At 40.1% G+C, this 17311-nt stretch overlaps 1 protein-coding gene across 1 annotated transcript in view; it reads left to right on the top strand.

Annotated features, from left to right (window-relative positions):
• CFAP43 (cilia and flagella associated protein 43) overlaps nt 1–17311 on the top strand; it is a 3581735-nt gene that overhangs the window by 3307972 nt on the left and 256452 nt on the right. The window contains exon 35 of the mRNA XM_044055952.1: nt 6806–6970. Coding sequence (XP_043911887.1) covers nt 6806–6970 — 165 coding nt within the window. The remainder of the gene's footprint in view (nt 1–6805; nt 6971–17311) is intronic.

Genomic DNA, 17311 nt, shown 5'->3' on the forward strand with positions numbered 1-17311 from the left:
GTGCACACACCTGCATGCACACCAAATGTGCTGCACAATTGCTTACCATAACTATGCATTTGTACATCTTCCACACTGCTTGGTACAATGTTTTCTTAAAAGGACAGTGGTAGTTCAAGCTTAAACACTACTGGTCAGTTTTGACTCTGGCCAGCTCCAGCAAGTCTTTCTTTCTTGGTGGACTAAACAGATGTTGTACAAAATGACATTCAGCTAAATTTGTGGCTCTCATATTTATATAGACAGTATAGCCTAGTACCAAGGAAATGTATTTTTCCAGCCTTAAGGGTGCTGAACACTTATCCTTAAGGAAGAATCTTATGGAAGAACAAAATATTTTAACTTAACAAACCGTACTTTAAACAAGCAATTTATTTATTTATTGGCGTTTGTTTTCTGGGGAAATCCACTGGGCCAGGATAGCTCATTTTTAGTGGAGGTCCGGGGAGAAAAGCTCCAGTGTAAGAAAATAGTTACATAAAGATTTTCATAAAGTCGCAAAAAGAAAACTGTATACAAATTTCAAAAATTTCATAGAAATTGCGTAGCATGACATAAACCTTATAAAACAGAGATAATACAAAAAGGTTGAACATGGTCCTAGTATAGAAGGACAATAATAATATGATATAATACAGAGAAAAATCCAATTAATTCAGGATTAAAGTGTAATAAGCAACAAGAAAAGTATATGGCTTTGTTATTAAAATAGAACAGCCAATTAAAATATATGAACATAAATAGAGAAAGGCAAAGAGGATGTTAGTTTATAAATGCAAAAGGGGAAGGAAGAGAGAGAGGTAAAAAAGGAAAGTCAAAAAAATAATGATAGTAACTAGAGAGAATAGAGAAGGAAGAAGAAATAAAGAAGTGGAAAAAAGAAAAAGGAGGAAGAGTAGCAGGGTGCTAAGAAGAAGCAAGGGAGGAGTAAAATATATAAAAGTTTGTTAGGAAGTAGAGAGAAAACCTTTAGGAAAAGTTGGATTAAACACTTTCAAGGTTCAAATGGTAGAGTTAAGTAATGGCAGTGTGTGTAATTGAACAGTTACATGTCCACTTGGAGAGAAGATGATTGTGTAGTGCACTTTTAAAGTTGGAAGGGGTTTGTTGTAAGCAAGTAGAATGAGGTAGGTTATTCCATACTTTGGCAATACTCCAGGAGTATAGTAACTGCCTTGCAGGTAGCTTGGGTTTGTGAATTTGGAGAAGATATTGGTGTTTGGATCAAAGAGGCCTAATATGGTTGTAGACGGTGAATGAGGAGCTAAGTGAAGGGTAGTCATAAGGCTTTTAAATTAATTTATGTGTAGTTGTGAGCTGAAGGAGGAGGAGGGAGTGGGGGAGTTCCAGCCATTGTAATTGTTTTAGGGCACTACAGTGGTGTGTAGAGTGGTGACTATTTGTGGCAAATTTAACAATTTTGTTATAACGTTTCTAATTTTATCATGGAAGACTGCAGGTTGGTTAGTAAAGGAGCACTCTAAGTTAGTGAGGGTAAAAGGTAAGATAGTGCTAAAGTTTGTTTAGACGGGAGGGAGAGGAACTTATTATGTCTGTAGAGTAATCCAAATTTTTTGTGAGTCTTACATATATTGTTTTGAATATGAAGATCGAATTTGAGGTTATAATCAATTAGTACCCCTAACAATTTAGTGTGGGCAACTAACTGGATTTTAGTAGAGTTAAGGGAGAAGATTTCAAGTTTGACTTTATTAATAGGTGTGTTTTTCTTAGGTGTAAATATCATGCGTTTGGTCTTTTTAGGATTTAAAGAAAGGTGTTTTTTTGTGAAGCCATTTCTCCACAATGAAAAATGCAGCTTGGGTGGATTGCTTTAATATATCTGTGTTATGAGCAGAGCAAACTATAGTTGAGTCATCTGTGTACTGGACTAGGGAACCCTGCTGAATATCGTGGTGGAGATTATTAATAAAAATGTTAAACAAAAGAGGGCCCAAAATTGAGCCTTGGGGTACTCCTGTAGGGTTATGAATATAAGGGGAAATGGAATTCTGCCATTTAACTGCATGCTCTCTATTGGTAAGGTAGCTTTTGAACCAGTTAAGAGATTGTGGAGATAGACCTATACTGGAGAGCCGGTAGAGGAGGATGGGGTGAGAGATAGTATTGAATGCTTTAGATAAGTGCAAAAAAGGGCAGATACAATGTTTCCTAAGTCTCGGGCTTTGTTGACTATGTCTAAGAAGGAAATTAGTGCAGTAGATGTACTGTGTCGTGGATGGAACCCATGCTTTGTGGGGAAGAGAATTTTGTATTTTAGAAGGTAGTCTAAGAGTTGTTTTTGCACACATATTTCTAGAATTTTAGAGATGGGGAAAGAATAGCAGTGGGTCGATAATTAGAGACATCAGAAGAGGGCCATCTTTGTGAAGAGGTAGGATGATGGCTTTTTTTCCAGAGGCCAGGGATGTGAGACTCTTGGATAGATTTGTTTATTAGAATGCTAATAGGATAGGCCACTGAGTTAGCAGCGAGTTCTAGAAACTTGGCAAGAATTCAGTCAGCTGAGTTAGAGCATGGCTTTAATTTCAGAAGTTTTTTGATGTAAGCAGAAGGGATAGGAGAGAGATTAAGTGGAAGTTGGGAAGTCTGTTGTATGCTGTTTGGAGGAGGATTGTGCATATTAGGAGAGGGATGGTGTGAGTTATTTGGGAAAATTCTGAGTTGGAGTATACTGGAGGAGGGGAGGGAAAGATGAAGAATTAGAATTATTAGGGAGCGGTTGGGAAAAAATAACAGTAATATTGGTAATAGTGTCAATAAAGTAGGAGTTGAAGGTAGCCAGGAGGTTGGTCAGGGTGTGGGCAGGGGTTGAGTTTAGTGCCGGGGTTCAAGAGATTATTGATAGAAGACCATATTTTCAGGTTATTTTTTCTATTTATTTGTTGGTTCCAGAAGTAGTGATGTTTATCTTTAGAAACAAGTTTTTTTAGCTTGGTTATGGAGCTGTTTATAATGAATAAGTTCAGATGTAGTATTGGATTTAAGCCATAGTATCCATGCTGTGTCTCTGTTAGTCATGATTTCTCTAGTAGCTTTTGTTAACCAGGGGTGTGATTAGTTTTGATTCTTTTAGTTTTGGTAGGGCTAGGCTATCTAATGTAGTTAGAACACAGTTGTTACAGTAGAGCAGAACATCATCTAAAGGAAGAGATTTGAGGATAATCCAGTTAATAATTTTCAGGATGTTATGAAATATGATGGGTGAAATTGTGAAAGATTTTGAACTAGTTTGATGTTATGAATTTTTGGTATGGATGTGCGGGCTCGGATTGTATAGACAGGAAAGTGGTCACTAGAGAAGTTGGATATTGTGCCAGAAGTTATGAACATGGAGGGATCCGAGACTAGTATCCATTCTAAGATGGATCCAACATTGGTTCTATTATTGTACCTAGTAGTGGTAGTAATGAGTTGGGTGAAGTGAAACATGTTTATGTTGGAGGATGACTGTTTGGAGGAGTTAAGAGGCCCAGTCAATATTCATGTCGCCAAGGATTATTGTTTCGTTTTTTTATAGTGTAAGAGATCTAGGATATAATATCTTCTAGAAGAGGAATGTTATTTCCAGGTGGGATGTATAGGACAATTATGCAGAGCTTTTTGGAACAATTGATATCAAGAAAATAGATCAAGAGTTCAGCATTTTGGAATTGAGGGATGTGGTCTTTGAATTGAGATAGGTTGAGGGTATTGGGGAAAATGATGGCTACACCACCTCCTTTTTTATGTAGTCTATCTGACCTAATCATATTAAAATTCAGAGGTAGAATCTCATAGTCCTGAACAGAGGGTTTTAGCCAGGTTTCTCTGGCAGCTTGGATGTCAGTTTTGCTATGTAACAACCAGACGTGAAGTGATATATTGTTTTTGGGGAAACTGGTGTTTGTAGGGAAGTAAATGGAAGAGGGTCCATGTTTGGGGTGGATGTCATTGGAATGGGAGAGGGTGGAAAGTATATGAAAAAAATGGAGTATGATATAAGAAATGTTAGAGATTATGTAGTGCAGGGAGTAGTAATGGGTGCTGGGTGTATAATGTAAGTTAAAGTTTGTGGGGAGAATATGAGGCTTAGCATAGAGGAATAGGATCACTACAGTACAGGCATGGGGCCTATACCTGAGTAACTGTTGAGTAGGGAGAGAATGGTGGAAGTAAAGAGTTTGTTTTGGGGGGAAGAGAATGAGGGTTTATTGATGTGGCTTGTAGAAGAGTTAGAAGTAGAAGGGTAGTAGGGAGCGAGAGTAATGTCTGATGAAGAAGAAAATACATGTTAGGCTCTCTGTTGCGAGGACTGGAAGTGAGACTTGTAAGTCAGTGAGGTAGTGGGAATGAGTGAGGATGAGTGGCTGATTGGAAGGGGGGAGGTTAGTAGAATATAAATGTAAGGAAAGAGGGGGTGAGTGGGAATGGGAGTAGGGTAGAGGGTGGTGTATTGAGCCTGAGCAGGTTAGCAAAAGTTTTCGGCGTGCACAATCTGCACAAAATAACAATCACCCATCTTGTGCCAGGTTGGAAGAATGCAATACCTCTATTATGGTAATGTTTAGAAATAAGTATAAATCTAAACTCACCACCATTTGCTTCTTGTCTTATTGAAATGCTGCCACTAGAAGTTGTCAAATAAATGGCTAGGGCATTACATCAGTTTTATAATCCTTGTAATGGCTGTTAAAAAGTTAAAGGATAACTTATATAGAGAGCTATGGGGGAGGGTGGACTTCAGTCCTAGGTAGGGAGGCATTTGGTCTGAATGGCATCTCTGGTGGCATGCTCTCCTGTATATTTTACAAGTAAAACAGAAAGTGTAGTTAATCCAGTGTATTTGACATATTTGATACTTTATGGAGACTGTTCACTTTAAACTTGAGCAGGACCCGGTAGTTTAGTTGGGCACTGTAAAGTATACCACTGGAGTTTTGGCTATGAGGGGAAACTGGCAGTTGGAAATTCCAGCTTGAATCCTGTTTTTTTTATTTTATTTTTAATATGAATGTAAAGTGATCTGTGACACAGATCTTATATAAGACGTTCTGACAATGGTCTATTTTAATAATTCATATGCCCATATCAAGAGTAATCATTCCTGTACAATTAGTTTTCCCCTTTTGTGTTTATAGTTCCATGCCATTTGACTGAAAAAATGTTGAAACATAACATTTTGAACAATCAATATCTTGAAAGTGGAATTTTTCCTTTCCCAGCTGTTGTGTAATCCTTGCACTGATGTAAATAATTACCAGGGGGTCTTGCCTCCTGCAGTAAATAAGTCTTTGATATTTTGTGTTTTTGTCATTTTTTTTTGTTTTTGACCAAATATAATAATACCACACACAAATATCTATATATGGTTCCACTTCTAACCATCGAAATTTCAAAACATAGAAATTCTGATCATCGAGACCAGACCATCGAAGTTTGAAACATCGAAGGTTACAAGTATAACCAAACAAAAAAAAAGAAAAAGAAATTTTAACAATTGTATGCAGGGGGGCTTTGCTCCCCTGCACCCCCCCTACTTTAATATGCCAACTCCGAGACCGCACTACAGTGGAGTAAAGGGAAATGTCCCATTTAGAGCTATGTGCAGAAGCGCTAAACAGGAGATTTTCCATACCCTATCTGTAGTGCCATCACACAGATGGCACATAGACACACAGTATGCAGGGCACCTTGATGCCCTGCAAAAACACAAATATTCTCCCACCTGCACTTACCTTTTTCTTCCCCTTCAAACCTTCGATGTTTTAAAACTCAATGTTCTGGTCTCGATGATCTGAACTTCGATGTATTAAACGTTCGATGGTTTGAAAGGGAAACACATATATATATATATATATATATATATATATATATATATAGTGTGTGTGTGTGTTTATACACAGACATATATTATATTTGAGTGTATTTATTGCACTTCAGTGAAAAAATGTGTGTGTGTGTGTGTGTGTGTGTGTGTGTGTGTGTGTGTTTACATATGTATATCTATGCATACAGATTTCTTTGTTTTGTAATTGTTGTTTGTAGAAGTACCATCCAGTCATCTAGTCATTTTGGAATTCATATTACATACTACAAGAGCTTAGCATTTATATTACATAATACAAGAGCTTGTCAGCTACTTGAACTGATGGATAAAGCCCTGACTGCTGTCCAGGTGACCTGAGTGGCTCAATCACTTGACAGCACAGGCAGGGAAGATGAGCATGCCTGCCCTGTGATGGAGGGGACACATTCATGTGGGTTGCTCTCCCTGAAGGAGACCAGGGAAACAACTACAGACTGCTGTCTGTGGGTTGGGCAGTCCTACTGATATCAACTCCTTGTGGAAGCGAGGAATGGTTCGGCACAGATGTATATTGCATGCCACACCCAGGGGTTGTCACTGGCTGTCAGAGGGTAAGGTGAAAAAGGGGAAAACTCTGAAACTATTCCTGATGGGTGTCTAAATGATAGTTCCTCTTGATCAACTCTTTCCCTTGATGATGAATGAAGAAATGAGTCAATGTCCAAGAAGAAGACGCCGATTGTCAGGGCGTGTGGGCAAAGAAGTGAAACAAAATGAGCTTGAGAGTTCCACTGTACTGTGCCCATAGGATGAAATAAGGTCTACATAAGTATTATGTAAAGTTAGAGTTATGGGATGGTTATTTTAGACACTGTATAAAGAAAGGTTTGAGAAAAAAAGGTCTGTGTAGTAAAACAGTTGAAGTGGGAAGCTGCATTTTGTATGACTGTACATATTTAAATCTCCTCATTACAACTTATTTTGTTTCTACTACAGTCTCTTGGGGAGCAGAAAATTGCCAGCATGGTAGAAAGCAAAGATTTTCGAAAAGGGATTATACAGCTGGAATGGGAACGTAAGAAAATGCAGATGCAGATAGAAGACCTGCACAACAAAGCTCGTGATATCCAAATGTTGAGAGTTTCAAAGGAATTACAAAAGGTAGTTTATTGTTGCTTTTTTATGAATATTAATACTTTTTCAGGATTCTAGGAATAATATGTAAAGCATTCCTGCTGGGGTAGAAGGAACTACTAGTCATGCATTGTACTCTCCCCACCCCACTGCTGCTGTCGAGCCCATAAAGAAAATCTTTTCCATTTGCTCTTATAGATCCTCCTAGTAGAAGATGTGTGGGAGGAGATCACTGTTTCAGAGTGGGGATGAAAGCCTGGCACATCTAGTCATCATCACATATATAAAGTATATTAAAAGAACACACAGGAGCAAAGCAATGAAGGGGTACAAAAAACTGTATCTCATGCACAAATCCACTCGTTGTTGAAATAATCCAAATCTTCCAGATAAAAGGTTGTAGATGAGTTTATTAATGCATAACAGGTTAGCGCTTTCGCTTATTAGAAGCTTAATAAGCGAAAGCGCTAACCTGTTATGCATTAATAAACTCATCTACAACCTTTTATCTGGAAGATTTGGATTATTTCAACAACGAAATGATTTGTGCATGGGATAGTTTGCTGCTCTGTGTGTTCTTTTAATATACTTTGTCACTGCTATTTACAGAGGAGCATTAACTTCGAGCGGAAGATATTTCTCTTTTTATCATCACATATATGTTGTAGAACAGTAATAAAATAGTTCTGGAGCAGAAGGGAGTGATTCAAAATGACTAGATAGTGCACTTCATGTGCTGCTTATCAAAGGTAGTATCTAGTCATATTCAAGCACTCCCTTCTCCTCTTCCTGAACTTTACAAGTTGTGGAACACTAATAATTAAATAGTTCAGGAAGAGGAGACAGGAGTGCTTCAAAATGACTAAATACTGCTCAGTGCCAGATGGGACATCAGAAGTCTCTGTTTCCTGACTACAGGCATTCATATTGGTAATTTTAATCTCGTCAGAAAACTGATACTTAGTTCTTCTGATTACTAACCAGAAATTGATTGTAGATAAAAAAAAAATAATAATAATTAAAAAAAAAAAAAAAAAAAACTTTGCTAGAATCTCCTTGTGTTCTGTCCGAGTGTGCTTCTCAGCTGATAAGTATATTTTTGGCACTTTTTAACTGTTCAGAGTTGAATAAAACAATAATTGAATTCAGTTCAGAATACAGTTTGCATAAATTGCATTTATTTAAACTCTATTTGCTTTAATATTCCTACACACTCAAATGTGCTAGCTTGCACTGCACTTGAATTGTTTTTAGTGCTGTTTTAGCTGCTTTTCTGTAAAAAAAAAAATCTAAGCTTGTTTCCTGCCTTTCCTGTAACTAGTCTAGTCCAGATACAGATTTGCTGTATCCAGGACTGTTTGTAAGCTGCTGAGCCCATCAAGCCTTTCTGTGTTGGAGGGAAGCCTTCTAGCTTATCAGTGGAAGTGGTAAGCACTAGGTAGCCAGTCTACCACAAGAGGAGTGGTCTCTGGCCCAGAAATTGTAGTTTATTGGCCGTTTGGGCAGTTTTTCCATCTCTTTCAACTTTCTTGTTTAAAAGCCTGGGTTTGCACTTGTTTCCCACCTTTCTTATAACTAGTCTAGTCCAGATGCAGATTTTCTGTATCCAGGACTGTTTGTAAGCTTCTGAGTGGTGCCAAAGTCTGCTCTTCAATTTTTCCCTTAGATCTGCTACTTCTCTCCTCTTCTGCACTTTTACTAGCTTATTAGTTTAGCACTTACCAGACTTCTTGTAGCTAGGCTATCTAATGTAGTTAGAACACAGTTGTTACAGTAGAGGAGAACATCATCTAAAGGAAGAGATTTGAGGATAATCCAGTTAATATTTTTCAGGATGTTATGAAATATGATGGGTGAAATTGTGAAAGATTTTGAACTAGTTTGATGTTATGAATTTTTGTATGGATTAGACACACAATACAGCTGCTACCTGCAGTACTAAAATTGCTCTTGTATAAATTGAGACAGTTGATAGAACAGCTCAGTTCAGCTGGGCCTGTCTGAGTTTGCTGCCCTTCCCCTGACAAAATAATGGTTGAATGGAGCCTCTGCAGCCATTCCAATGAACCATTATACTTGGCTATTTCACCAGTCCACCATTATCAGTAAATATGCACAATTCTACAGTCCACCTTTATCAGTAAATATGCACAATTCTACAGTCCATTATCAGTAAATATGCACAATCTCTGAAGTCAGTCATCTTAAAGTGTCTGTTGCCCTCCACAACCTTCTGCATCAAAAGCAAGTACACAGCCTGTTGTGCTATAGTATTAACTTGGTGAAACTTAAATGGCTATCATTTAGTGAATTCAGTTCTCACCATAGCTGTCAACCTCTTAGTACAAAACACCTGGACAAACCAACACTCCATCAATTATGCAAGGAATTAAACATTCAGAAACCTGAAGTCTGAAATTCAAATGCCTGTCAATTTTACTGCGGACAGAGCAAAAACAATTTTCAGTAGAGACGCAGGGATTAATACTGCAGACACGTCTTTGTAAAATGGCAGGGCACCAGAGCAAATCCACACAAATACAGGCAGGAGATGCAGACAGAAGCCACCCCAACCAAGAATCAAACCAGAAAACCTATAGCTGTGAGGCAACAATACTATCACTGCACCATCAATTATGCAAGGAATTAAACATTCAGAAACCTGAAGTCTGAAATTCAAATGCCTGTCAATTTTACTGCGGACAGAACAAAAACAATTTTCAGCAGAGACGCAGGGGATTAAAACTGCAGACACATCTTTGTAAAATGGCAGGGCACCAGAGCAAATCCACACAAACACAGGCAGGAGATGCAGACTCCAAACAGAAGCCACCCCAACCAAGAATCAAACCAGAAAACCTATAGCTGTGAGGCAACAATACTACCACCGCACCATCAATTATGCAAGGAATTAAACATTCAGAAACCTGAAGTCTGAAATTCAAATGCCTGTCAATTTTACTGCGGACAGAACAAAACCAATTTTCAGCAGGGATTAAAACTGCAGACACGTCTTTGTAAAATGGCAGGGCACCAGAGCAAATCCACACAAACACATGGAGGAGATGCAGACTCCACACAGAAGCCACCCCAACCAAGAATCAAACCAGAAAACCTATAGCTGTGGAGGCAACAATACTACCACTGCACCATCAAATGCAAGGAATTAAACATTCAGAAACCCTTAAGTCTGAAATTCAAATGCCTGTCAATTTTATTTAACAATTTTTAATCAGGACAGTCTGACTTGGAACAAATAAACAATTTTCAGTAGAGGCCCAGTAAGAATAATGCAGACATGTCTTTGTAACATGGGAGGACACAAAAGCAAACCCACACAAACACAGGGAGAAGATATAGACCCCACAAAGAAGGAACCCCAGCCAAGAATCAAACCCAAGAACATGCAGCTGGGAGGCAACAATGCTACTACTACACCATCAAATATCAAGCATTGCAACATTTACAAAAAACAGATATTATGAGGAACAGATCAGATCGAATATGAGGCAAAATTCTGCAATTTTTTTTACAAATGGTGGTGGGTAGGGAACTCAAGTCTTTAACACCTGCATACAGGGTACAGGGTTCAAGCCTGAGGTATTCCCTACCACACCACCATAAGCACCTGGGCATTTTCACACACACACACACACACACACACACACACACACACACACACACACACACACACACACACACACACACACACACACACACACACACACACACACACCAGTAAAGCATAAGCACCATACACAAACTCCAGTAAAGCACAAGCACCATACACAAATAAACATTGTAAAGTAAAAGCACAAACTCCATACAATTAAACATTATAAATTTCGAGGCACCTTACCTGCATTCTTCCAGCTCACGTACGTCCTTCCAGCAATACTGAAAGACCCGAGATCCTAATGCTCCTGCCCGACGAGATCCTAATGCTCCTTCCCGACGAGATCCCTAATGCTCTGTCCCCTGTCCCTGCTGCTGCTCTTGCAGTCCGGCTGACCCATAATCCTGGCAGTCTGTGCACTGTAAAAGTGCACAGACGCCTCCTGTGTCCCCTATGGGGACGGGCGGACTGCCTTGAGCATGGGAACCACAGTAGTCGGACTTGGTCTATCGCATGGAGCTCAGTCCGCGAATTTCAAAAAATAATTTTTTTATTTTTCATTTTTCTTTCTCATTTTTCTTTCTTTTTTATTTTTGAGGGGGCTGCAGTCCGGCAGCCCTATGCCACGAGCCGCCCCTGTCGAGACCAGACCATCGAAGTTTGAAACATCGAAGGTTACAAGTGTAACCAAACAATTGTATGCAGGGGGGCTTTGCTCCCCTGCACCCCCCACCCCCCCACTTTAATATTCCAACTCCGAGACCGCACTACAGTGGAGTAAAGGGAAATGTCCCATTTAGCGCTATGTGCAGAAGCGCTAAACAGGAGATTTTCCGTACCCTATCTGTAGTGCCATCACACAGATGGCACATAGACACACACAGTATGCAGGGCACCTTGATGCCCTGCAAAAACACAAACATTCTCCCACCTGCACTTACCTTTTTCTTCCCCTTCAAACCTTCGATGTTTTAAAACTCAATGTTCTGGTCTCGATGATCTGAACTTCGATGTATTAAACGTTCAATGGTTTGAAAGGGAAACACACACACACATATATATATATATATATATATATATATATAGTGTGTGTGTGTTTATACACAAACATATATTATATTTGAGTGTATTTATTGCACTTCAGTGAAAAAATGTGTGTGTGTGTGTGTGTGTGTGTGTGTGTATGTGTGTGTTTACATATGTATATCTATATATACAGATTTCTTTGATTTGTAATTGTTGTTTGTAGAAGTACCATCCAGTCATCTAGTTATTTTGGAATTCATATTACATACTACAAGAGCTTAGCATTTATATTACATAATACAAGAGCTTGTCAGCTACTTGAACTGATGGATAAAGCCCTGACTGCTGTCCAGGTGACCTGAGTGGCTCAATCACTTGACAGCACAGGCAGGGAAGATGAGCATGCCTGCCCTGTGATGGAGGGGATACATTCATGTGGGTTGCTCTCCCTGAAGGAGACCAGGGAAACAACTACAGACTGCTGTCTGTGGGTTGGGCAGTCCTACTGATATCAACTCCTTGTGGAAGCGAGGAATGGTTGGGCACTGATGTACATTGCATGCCACACCCAGGGGTTGTCACTGGCTGTCAGAGGGTAAGGTGAAAAAGGGAAAAACTCTCAAACTATTCCTGATGGGTGTCTAAATGATAGTTCCTCTTGATCAACTCTTGCCTTTGATGATGAATGAAGAAATGGGTCAATGCCTAAGAAGAAGATGCTGATTGTCAGGGCATGTGGGCAAAAAAGTGAAACAAAATGAGCTTGAGAGTTCCACTGTACTGTGCCCATAGGATGAAATAAGGTCTACATATGGGATGGTTATTTTAGACACTGTATAAAGAAAGGTCTGAGAAAAAAAGGTCTGTGTAGTAAAACAGTTGAAGTGGGAAGCTGCATTTTGTATGACTGTACATATTTAAATCTCCTCATTACAACTTATTTTGTTTCTACTACAGTCTCTTGGGGAGCAGAAAATTGCCAGCATGGTAGAAAGCAAAGATTTTCGAAAAGGGATTATACAGCTGGAATGGGAACGTAAGAAAATGCAGATGCAGATAGAAGACCTGCACAACAAAGCTCGTGATATCCAAATGTTGAGAGTTTCAAAGGAATTACAAAAGGTAGTTTATTGTTGCTTTTCTATGAATATTAATACTTTTTCAGGATTCTAGGAATAATATGTAAAGCATTCCTACTGGGGTAGAAAGAACAACTAGTCATGCATTGTACTATCCCCACCCCACTGCTGCTGTCGAGCCCATAAAGAAAATCTTTTCCATTTGCTCTTATAGATCCTCCTAGTAGAAGATGTGTGGGAGGAGATCACAGTGTTTCATAGTGGGGATGAAAGCCTGGCAAATCTAGTCGTTATCACATATATGTTGTAGAACAGTAATAAAATAGTTCAGGAGCAGAAGGGAGTGATTCAAAATGACTAGATAGTGCACTTCATGTGCTGCTTATCAAAGGTAGTATCTAGTCATTTTCAAGCACTCCCTTCTCCTCTTCCTGAACTTTAAAAGTTGTAGAACACTAATAATTAAATAGTTCAGGAAGAGGAGACAGGAGTGCTTCAAAATGACTAAATACTGCTCAGTGCCAGATGGGACATCAGAAGTCTCTGTTTCCTGACTACAGGCATTCATATTGGTAATTTTAATCTAGTCAGAAAACTGATACTTAGTTCTTCTGATTACTAACCAGAAATTGATTGTAGATAAAAAAAAAATAATAATAATAATTAAAAAAAAAAAAAAAAAAAACTTTGCTAGAATCTCCTTGTGTTCTGACTGAGTGTGCTTCTCAGCTGATAAGTATATTTTTGGCACTTTTTAACTGTTCAGAGTTGAATAAAACAATAATTGAATTCAGTTCAGAATACAGTTTGCATAAATTGCATTTATTTAAACTCTATTTGCTTTAATATTCCTACACACTCAAGTGTGCTAGCTTGCACTTCACTTGAATTGGTTTTAGTGCTGTTTTACTGTAAAAAAAAATCTAAGCTTGTTTCCTGCCTTTCCTGTAACTAGTCTAGTCCAGATACAGATTTCCTGTATCCAGGACTGTTTGTAAGCTGCTGAGCCCCTCAAGCCTTTCTGTGTTGGAGGGAAGGCTTCTAGCTTATCAGTGGAAGTGGTAAGCACTAGGTAGCCAGTCTACCACAAGAGGAGTGATCTCTGGCCCAGAAATTGTAGTTTATTGTCCGTTTGGGCAGTTTTTCCATCTCTTTCAACTTTCTTGTTTAAAAGCCAGGGTTTGCACTTGTTTCCCACCTTTCTTATAACTAGTCTAGTCCAGATACAGATTTGCTGTATCCAGGACTGTTTGTAAGCTTCTGAGTGGTGCCAAAGTCTGCTCTTCAATTTTTCCCTTAGATCTGCTACTTCTCTCCTCTTCTGCACTTTTACTAGCTTATTAGTTTAGCACTTTACCAGACTTCTTGTAGCAATTATTGTAGCACACAAAAGTGCTACCAGCACTAAATGTTCTAAAAGGAAACAGCTCCAGTACTTATTATTAATGCTCAACTCTCTAAGCATGTCTAAAGGTCAGTTCTCTGTGCTTTCCCCTATTAACCTGGTGAACTTGGGCATCCTGAGGCAATGTAGCAACTGCCTCATGTACACCGACAATCCTCTCCTCTTACCTCCCAACACTCAGACTTGCTAGAGATGCACTTATATATCCAAATTGGAAGCCATACACTCTCCAGGGAAGACCAGAATAGCTGGTCAAGAGGAGAAAGTCAGCACTTGCACCACACCACATGGAACACATAGTCCTCCAGAACATACACCAGCACTACCTTCACATAAAACCACAAACCACACACCCAACTTCGCAGAGGCTATCACTAAAAATCTACCCAAACAGCAGAGACCTCCAAGGCAGAAATCCACTCGACCACCACAACACTAATTACTAGACACATAACTCTCCTAAACATCCAAAGCCCCTAAGGCAAAACAGCATGCCCAACACACTAGTCATAGGTGACTTGATAGTAAGGCACACTGATGTCCCACTCACTAGGTTGAATAAGGAGAAAGTAACAGTCAGCTGCCTGTCAGGTGCCAGGATCCGTCACTTAACAAACTCACTCAGGTCCTTCAACAACAGGTACAAATATGACTCTGTCATTGTACATGTGGGTATGAATGACCTGAGACACACCTCCCTAGACTACATGAAAAGAGACATGGAGGAGTTCTCGGATTATGTAGCCTAGGCGGGTATGACCCCAGCCTTGAGCAGCATCCTGCCATCACCCAGAATTATACCACAGTACAAGCAGAAAATGATTGATTTCAACAACTGGCTAAGTTGCTGGTATCATTCTAAGGGGATCCAGTATCTGTCTGCCTGGGATGACATAATTGACAGACCTCGATGCTTTGCCAGAGATGGCCTGCATCTGTCACCCCTGGGCTTCTGGATATTGGCCAAGGCTCCTGCCACCCCTATAGTACCTTTTTAGGCGGTGTTCCAAAGACCAAATTACCATCATAACAGCTACAAACAAATGCAATCTGAGAGTCATGCTGCTCAACACTAGGTCTAACTCTCAAAATGCACTCACTCGAAGCACTCCTTAAAATGGAAAACATTGACATTTGTGCTGTAACAGAGACCTGGTTCAAGGCAGCAGAAAGCACCGCTGCATTACCAGGCTATAACTCATTCCACACCTTTCGGCCCCAGAACTTGGACTGAAGCTCCAAAGGTGGTGGTGTTTCCATATTCATAAAGGATGCGCACACCTCCAGACTGGTAGCTCAGCATAATGCATCAGAGATACTTCAGGTGCAGCTAACATTGGGTAAGATAGCGATTCAGGTTGTAACCTGCTATAGGTCCCCAACCATGTCCCAAAACTCACACTCCACATTCCTAAGCACCCTGGAGAATATTAAGGTCCAACCTAACTCTCGCATACTGGGTGACTTCAACTATCCCTCCATTAACTGGGAAACCACTCATGTACCCATAAACTTGCCCAATGTTTCCTGGAATTCATTAATTCCCAATGCCCTAGACCAGCTCATTCTTACCCCTACTAGAGGTAGCAACATCCTTGACCTGGTCATTACTAACATGGGTGACCGTTGCTCTACACCAATAGTCAACTGCTCTGTGGTTAGATCCAACCACAAACTAATCACCTTGGAATTCCAAATCACTCCCAAAACCCCCGCAAAGATAACCACCATGAAAAACTTCTCCAAAGCTAACTTTGGGCTCCTAAAAAAACAGAGGTGGCTAACTTCACGGCACCCATGCAAATGGAGAATAGTTGCATGACCGCCGAATCATACACCAATGCACTGTACGAACACATACACAAATGTATGTATCTCGCCATACCCAATAAAACCAAGACACTGTCCTCCAAAAAAAGGAAGCCAGTCCGGTGGTCCCTTGCCTTAAACTCTACAGCAGAAGGAGAAACTGATGCGGAATAAGGTGAAGTCTCAAGACTGGAAAAACTCCCTTATAAGCCTCAACAAAAAGTTGAGATCCCTCATCAAATCCTCTAAAGGTAGCTATGAAAACAGAATTGCAGCAGATAACAAAGACAACCACAAGGCCTTCTATAGTTATGTAAAGAATCTCCACGGCAATACCTAGATTTGCTCTGAGCTACTGCACAATGGTACCTTCTGTACAGAGTCAACAGATATTGCCAATATACTGGCTGACAGATTCAGTGCCAACTTTATCCCCCCCAAAGGACCAATCACAGTACCAGTAGATTGCCAGGCACCCAGTATTACAGCTGCACAGGTTAAAACAGCCATGTCCAAGGCCAAGAATGCAGCTTCTATGGGACCTGCCAGTATCTCTGGCTGTGTTCTACATGAACTACAGAGTGAACTGGCACCTCACCTGTGTTCCCTGTTCAGTCAGCTCTGGCTTTATCCCTACCGAATGGCGCACTGTTACAGTCATCCCTCTCCACAAATGAGGAGCGACTACAGTCCCTGGGAACTATCGCTCCATTAGCCTGATGAGTGTGATATGCAAAGCTGTGGAACACATCATCATGGACCTAATAAACAAGGATATAGGGAATCTCCAAACTCTGGATCCCACACAATTTGGTTTTGTGAAGGGTAGATTATGCCTGCTCAACTTGGTTGACTTCTTTGAGTCAGTCACCAGAGCTGTGGATGAAGGCAAGGTGGTTCATACAGATTACCTTGATCTGGCCAAGGCATTTGTTACCATTCCCCACCCAGGAATCATAGAAAAACTCACTAAGCTAGGCATCAACCCCTATATCACTAGGTGGGTTGCAAACTGGCTCACAGATAGAACCCACAGTGTGAAAGTAGCTGACTCCAAGTCAGACTGCTGAACAGTCATGAGTGGAGTCCCACAGGGTTCGGGCCTGGGTCCTCTCCTATTTGGTATGTACGTCTTTGAAGTCCAGGCCAACACGAAGGGACTCTAGCTGACAAAGTTCACAGATGATTGCAAGTTGTGAGCTATTATTAACTCCCCAAGTGATGTTGACATCCTACAGAATGGCCTCACTGAGACCAGTGACTGGTGTCAGAACCATGACCTTAAGCTCAATGCCAAAAAATGTGTCATCATCCCCCTTTGGGAAAAACCCTTTTCCCATGAATTACCACATTGATGGTAGTCCACTGAATACAGAAGGCGTTATAAGAGATCTGGGAACACAGGTTGACAGCAAACTTTCTTTTGAACAGCA

The sequence above is a fragment of the Protopterus annectens genome, chromosome 14.part0 (genome assembly GCF_019279795.1).
Source record: "Protopterus annectens isolate FY-2018-M chromosome 14.part0, PAN1.0, whole genome shotgun sequence".
NCBI lineage: Eukaryota > Metazoa > Chordata > Ceratodontiformes > Protopteridae > Protopterus > Protopterus annectens.